Genomic DNA, 6,000 nt, shown 5'->3' on the forward strand with positions numbered 1-6,000 from the left:
CTCTCTCTCTACCTCTCTATCTCTCTCTCTTCCTCTTAACCCTGTAAGTGATTTGAATTCAACAAAAGAAATAAAGAAATAGCAAAAAAAAAATAACACACTAGTAGTAGACCAAGCTCACATGCACATGACTTTACCGTTAATTTCTTTGACATATGTTTGTCTGTGTTTGTGTGTGCGTGGTTGTTGTTTTTGGTATATTTTGTTGTTTGCCAATTTCGCTTTGTTTTCTCGTAATATATTTAATTTTTTTTTTTTGTTTATTTCTGTTTTTATTATTATTTTTTTTTCTGTCGGTTGTTTAGTTTTTGTTGGTATTGCTGTTGCTGGTTTTATTAGACCGCATTTTTAGAGGTCAGCGCACATTTGGCGCAGCATTGCAATGTTGTGTAGACGTTGCTTGTTTGTCTTTCTTTCGCTGTGCCGTGCCGTGTATTTGTTTATGCACCATTAAAGCTGAACCTCCGGCGGACTGATTGTTGGTTTCTGTTGCTCTGTTGGTCTGTGGGGGCGCCAATGGGCAAGTACAGTGAAAGCTCCCCAAGGCAGACACAGAAGTAGGCGGGAAAAAAAAGAGAATAAGAAAGGTATTTGTTCACCACGGCGTATACGCAATATTAAGCATACGCCCTGTAGGACCATATACTAAGTAAGGGTTGCGGTTTTTTTTCTTTATTGAAGTTTAAAATCTAAAATTTTTAACATTAAAAGAACTTTTGTTGTTTATCACTTCGTATACGTAATGTGATGTGTAATATTACTCATACGCCTTGTTGGAGTATATAACAAGTTCCATTAAAAACTTGTAATCTTTGATTTTTCTTATCTAAAAATTACAAATAAATGGGAAAAAAGTAAAAAAAATCATTCTCGTTGTTCACCTCTGCGTATACGTAATGTAATGGGTAATATTACTCATACGCATAGTAGGACAATGAACTAGAAGGGGTTTAAATTTGCGGATCTGTTTCTTTTATAAATTAATTTTTAAGTTTAGATTCAAAATGTAAATATTATCAGCCCTTCATAGCCAAACCATTTAATTCCTTCCCGCAAACCAAAATACTGGAAAAGTGCGTCCCACGCTCAAAAAATTTTTAAACATTAAGTGCTTAGATTTTTCTCTAGATTCCTCAGGAAGTATATTCCTCTTCATTCCTAGATATATTTCCTCGCCTTCCGTATTCTGCAGCCTACACTTTCATTAATATTACTCATACGCCTAGTATACCAACAGGAAGTAATAGAACATGATTTTGCAAACTATTTCAGTAGAAATAGAGCAGAAATAAATAGTTTTTGAAATATTTGAAATGCTCTATTTACAAAATATTTGAAAGCTTGTATTTTTATCGTTTAGTTTAGTCATTTGCATTTCAACAATTTATCACTAAGAACTTCGATCTTATCCATTCTTTGACACCTGCCTTAAATTACGTATACGCCGGGTATGACGACCACCGTAAACAACAACACGTGAGCACTTACCCATGGCTAACGAAAAGAAAAAAAAAACTATAAGAAAATCACAAACAAACACTACTACTTGAAAATCGGAAAAATATATCGAACAAGTGACAGGCATTTCCGACAATCGCTTTTCGGCTTCGACAACGGCGATTAAAGCCCAAGCAAATAGAGAGCTGAAAAGCGAGGGAAAAAAAATAATTGAAAAGGAAATTCTCGAAACAAAACTTGGCGAAAATTATATTTATAATTTCCGTTAAAAAGCTACAGGCTAATTGCGGTGAGGAGTGAGGTGAGGGATGAGGTGTGGTGGTGGAATACTGCAGGCTGCACAGCTGTTTGGTTGCCGCGCGATTTCCGTCACGACTTTGGTTGCTTTTTTCTCTTATTTCTCGGTTTTATTTTATTTTTTTTTGCTTTTGTGGGTAAATACGCTTTTGTGCCATATTTTTCTGTGGCTTTTGAATTTTTTTTTACATATAAAAATATATGTAAGGTATACCGTAGATATATTTACATGCTTCTCATTCACCCACAACGAATGAACGAAATAAGCGAAGCGGGCGGGCGGGCGGCAATCAAAACGAGACGAAGTCCGTCGTCGTCTGTGTATTTAAAATGCTGTAAAAAGCACTCACACACACTCACTCATACACATACACACTCATGCCAGAGTGTACAACATGCAATAATGCAGCCAGCAAAGCATAAATTGTAAACTCGTCGCAAAAGCAAAAGCAACAACAGCGCCGACAAGCCTTGACCTGATTTCTCTTCCTCTCTTGCTGCCAATTGTGTATGTCTCTGTGTGTGTGAGTGTGCCTGCAAGCTTCATTGCACTGACAGAGCGAGATGGCACGACCGCCGCTTGACATTCAATGCAATTTTGCTGCCTTTTTTTTTCACTCTCCACTCTCCGCTTATTTTCATGCCGTTTCTGCGGCTGCTGGTGAGGCTGTCGCTGCCGCTGCCGCTGCATGAAATAAGTGAAAATGCACTTTTACTTTTTATCAGCAAAGCAAAAACAACGCCGGCCACTTGCAATTGCAAAGGAAAGTGAGAAGTCCATTTTGTATGTATGTACGTTTGTATGTGTGTAGTTTTTTTCCGTTGTTTTTCCTTTGACGTTTTTGTTTTTAACGGTTGTTGCTTTGGCGAGTTCACGGCTCACCAAATTGGGGCATTTCAATTGTTTCGTTTTGTTTTATTTCGCATTTCGCATTCCGTTTTCCTTTCTGCATACTTCTCTTGACATGACATTTCTATGAAATTATGATGCGAATTTTTGTCGGTATTATTAGCCCGATGGATAGGCATTTTGACAGCTGTGAAGAGGACAGGGGCGTACCTGTCAAAAATTGTGAGATCTAGCGGAGAAGGGAAGGGTGTACTTAAAATATTTCATGATGAGGTTAAGTGTACGTTAAATTGGAATAATAGATGTAGAGGGCTATTTAAACATTATAATTTAAGTTGATTTATTTTAAAAAAATACTAATAAAATATAATGTTTATTTTTCCATTTTTTAGACACTGAAATTCCTATTGTCAAACAATCGACAAGTCCAGCACCCCAGCAGCAACACCAGCAGACACACCTGCAACAACACCAGCAACAGCAGTCCCACAATGCAACATCCTTCGCCGGAGCCACCACTCTGCTCCACATCAAGACGGAACAGAATGCGCTGCTAACGCCGCTGCAGCAACAGCAACAGCAGCAGCACAGTCTCCATGGTGCAAACGGCAGTAATAGTGGCAGCAATGGCAGTGGCAGCAACAGCAACGGTCACCAGCAGCAGCAACAGCCGCTGGCCATTCCGCACCGGCCGCTGCTGCACAATCTGCTTAGCGGTGGCTCCATCCACAATCCGCACCACAGAAACTACACGACGGCCACAACAGGTGAGTACACTGAGATAAATTCTTAAAGGCAATCGATACTTGCTAAATATTATCGAATGTCTTTAAGTCTCATATTTTTGCTGAGTGTATGAGCTCGAGAGGCAAGCGTGTCCAGCCGCAAGGTGAACCACTGCAACACTGAGCCACTGCACACGCCCTCGACTCGATTCGAACCACTTCGATTGCTAATTGCCCCGTTTCGTCCTCGGTTGCCCTTCGCAATCTCGATCCCGTTTGCAGGTTCATTTCCGCCCAGTCCCGCAGACAGTGGCGTCTCCGATGTGGATAGCTCCAGTTCCGGCGGCCAGCCCTGCGCCGATGAGCTAAAGGCGCGACTTGGGGGCATGCCCTCGGCCGCAGCCGCAGCAGCAGCAACATCAGCATCGGCAGCGGCCGCAGCAGCAGCGGCGGCAGCGGCAGCAGCACACCTGCATACGGGCACCTTTCTGCATCCGAATTTATACCAGAACCAGGCGGCGAATTCGCTGCGGAACATATGGAATCGCAGTGTTGGGGGTGAGTAATGAGAAAGTGTCAAAATAAAAGCTAAGATAAGATAACAAAATAATCTGTAAATTGTTTGGAAGAACAACATTTAAAGTTTTATGTTAAATATTTGCATTTTTGGGGATAATCTGTTGCATACATAATTCACTCTTCTAATCCGAGCTTGCAGCTCTTTGGGATGAAAAAATGTCACCCATACACAGACACACACACACACACACGCAGTAGAATCAATTGCAGTGAGACTGTGTGTTGCACTCGCTGCTTTTATGCTCTCGGCTCGTGTGCTTTATATATGTATGGGTTTGGTGCGGTGTGCGTGCAAGTCGCTGTATAAAAATCTGTGGTCATCGACACATTGCCTTTGCGCAAATTGTGAAGGTCACAACGACAACGAAAGCAGCAACAGCACCAGCAACACCAACAACAGCCAACAACTGCAACAACAACACCAGCAACAGCAGTGTGTGGCAATAATGGCTCTCCCAAGCTCCTCTCTTTTTTTTGGGGCTTTATGCTCTTCCTCTTTTGTTGGGAGCCCTCTCAGAGAAACACCAACGCAACTGCAACGACTTCTCAGGCACGAACGAACAAAACCCGAATGTTCGAGAGTACGTTGCTCTCTCACCGGAGATTACCTGCGTGTGTTGGTGAGAAATTGCCGCCGCCGCTCAGTGCGACTCACTTTTGTTTTTATTCAGTCTCCACCGACTGGTCACCACCCCCCCACACTCCACCCCCCCTTCTCGGCCCACTGGGGGTCTGTGAAATTGGGCAACGGCAACGCCGGATGTAAAAAAAAATTCAACTTACTAAATAGCATACAAAATTATACCTGTGCCGACTCAGACTCAGACACGGTGTGAAATAGTCGTGAGCGGCCAACGAAGTACCATGGGATAGGTAGGGGTTTGTCAGGATAAATTCAAAGAAGCAGGAAATTGGATGGGGTTACCATAGAAATCCTAGAAATATAACAATAAACTAATCTATAATGTCTGTTTTTAATTTTAGTGCCTGATAACTATTACGGCAGCAGTGGCGCCGGCAGTGGGGGCGGCCAGCCAGGAACGCCCGGCACCGCCCAGACGCCCGGCTATCTGACAACGTCCTACTTCAACGCACCGGCGGCAGCAGCGGCGGCGGCAACGCAGCGCGGCTCCAGCCTCAACGGCTATCATTCCCTGCACCAGCAGCAGCAGCAGCAACAGTCGCAACAGCAGTCGCAGCAGCAGCAGCAGCTCAACCACCAGCAGCTAACGCACCAGCAGCAACAGGCGCTGCACCAGCAACTGTCGCACCAGCAGCAACAGCAGCAGCAGCAACAACACCCGCACTCGCAGCTCAATGGTCCGCCCTCGCATCCGCATTCGCATCCACACCAGCATCCGCACTCCCATTCGCACCAGCATCCGCATCCGCACTCGCATTCGCATTCCACGATCGCCAACGCAGCGGCGGCGGCGGCAGCAGCGGCAGTGGTCAGCAGCAGCAGCAGCGCCGTTGCAGCGGCGGCGATGCTGAGCGCCAGTGCAGCAGCGGCGGCCTCTGCATCGCAGTCGGCATCGGCGTCGCAGTCGCAGAGCGTAATCCAACCGGCGACGTCCAGCGTCAGCTACGATCTCTCCTACATGCTGGAGCTGGGCGGCTTCCAGCAGCGCAAGGCCAAGAAGCCGCGAAAGCCCAAGCTGGAGATGGGAGTGAAGCGGCGGAGCCGGGAGGGATCCACCACCTACCTGTGGGAGTTCCTGCTGAAACTGCTGCAGGATAGGGAGTACTGTCCGCGTTTCATCAAGTGGACGAACCGGGAGAAGGGCGTCTTCAAGCTGGTCGACTCCAAGGCGGTATCCCGACTGTGGGGCATGCACAAGAACAAGCCGGACATGAACTACGAGACGATGGGCCGGGCCCTGAGGTACTACTACCAGCGCGGCATCCTGGCCAAGGTGGATGGGCAGCGGCTGGTCTACCAGTTTGTGGATGTGCCCAAGGACATAGTCGAGATCGACTGTAATGGGGTGTAAATAGAACAAAGGTTCTACCATAGATGGGATTAAATATTAAAAAAAAAAAAAAAGATTAAGAAAAAAAAAATAAGAAAAAATACAACCGGCTAACGGC

General features: G+C 45.2%; 1 protein-coding gene across 2 annotated transcripts in view; it reads left to right on the plus strand.

The window, feature by feature from the left end:
• The window catches only part of Eip74EF (Ecdysone-induced protein E74), a 57,532-nt gene extending 51,532 nt beyond the window's left edge, over nt 1–6,000 (plus strand). For both annotated transcript variants that reach the window (XM_017245830.3, XM_017245829.3), the window contains 3 exons: nt 2,998–3,372; nt 3,613–3,888; nt 4,894–6,000. In XM_017245830.3, the coding sequence (XP_017101319.2) occupies nt 2,998–3,372; nt 3,613–3,888; nt 4,894–5,903 (1,661 nt within the window). In that variant the 3' untranslated portion in view covers nt 5,904–6,000. The remainder of the gene's footprint in view (nt 1–2,997; nt 3,373–3,612; nt 3,889–4,893) is intronic.

Source organism: Drosophila bipectinata, chromosome 3L (genome assembly GCF_030179905.1).
Source record: "Drosophila bipectinata strain 14024-0381.07 chromosome 3L, DbipHiC1v2, whole genome shotgun sequence".
NCBI lineage: Eukaryota > Metazoa > Arthropoda > Insecta > Diptera > Drosophilidae > Drosophila > Drosophila bipectinata.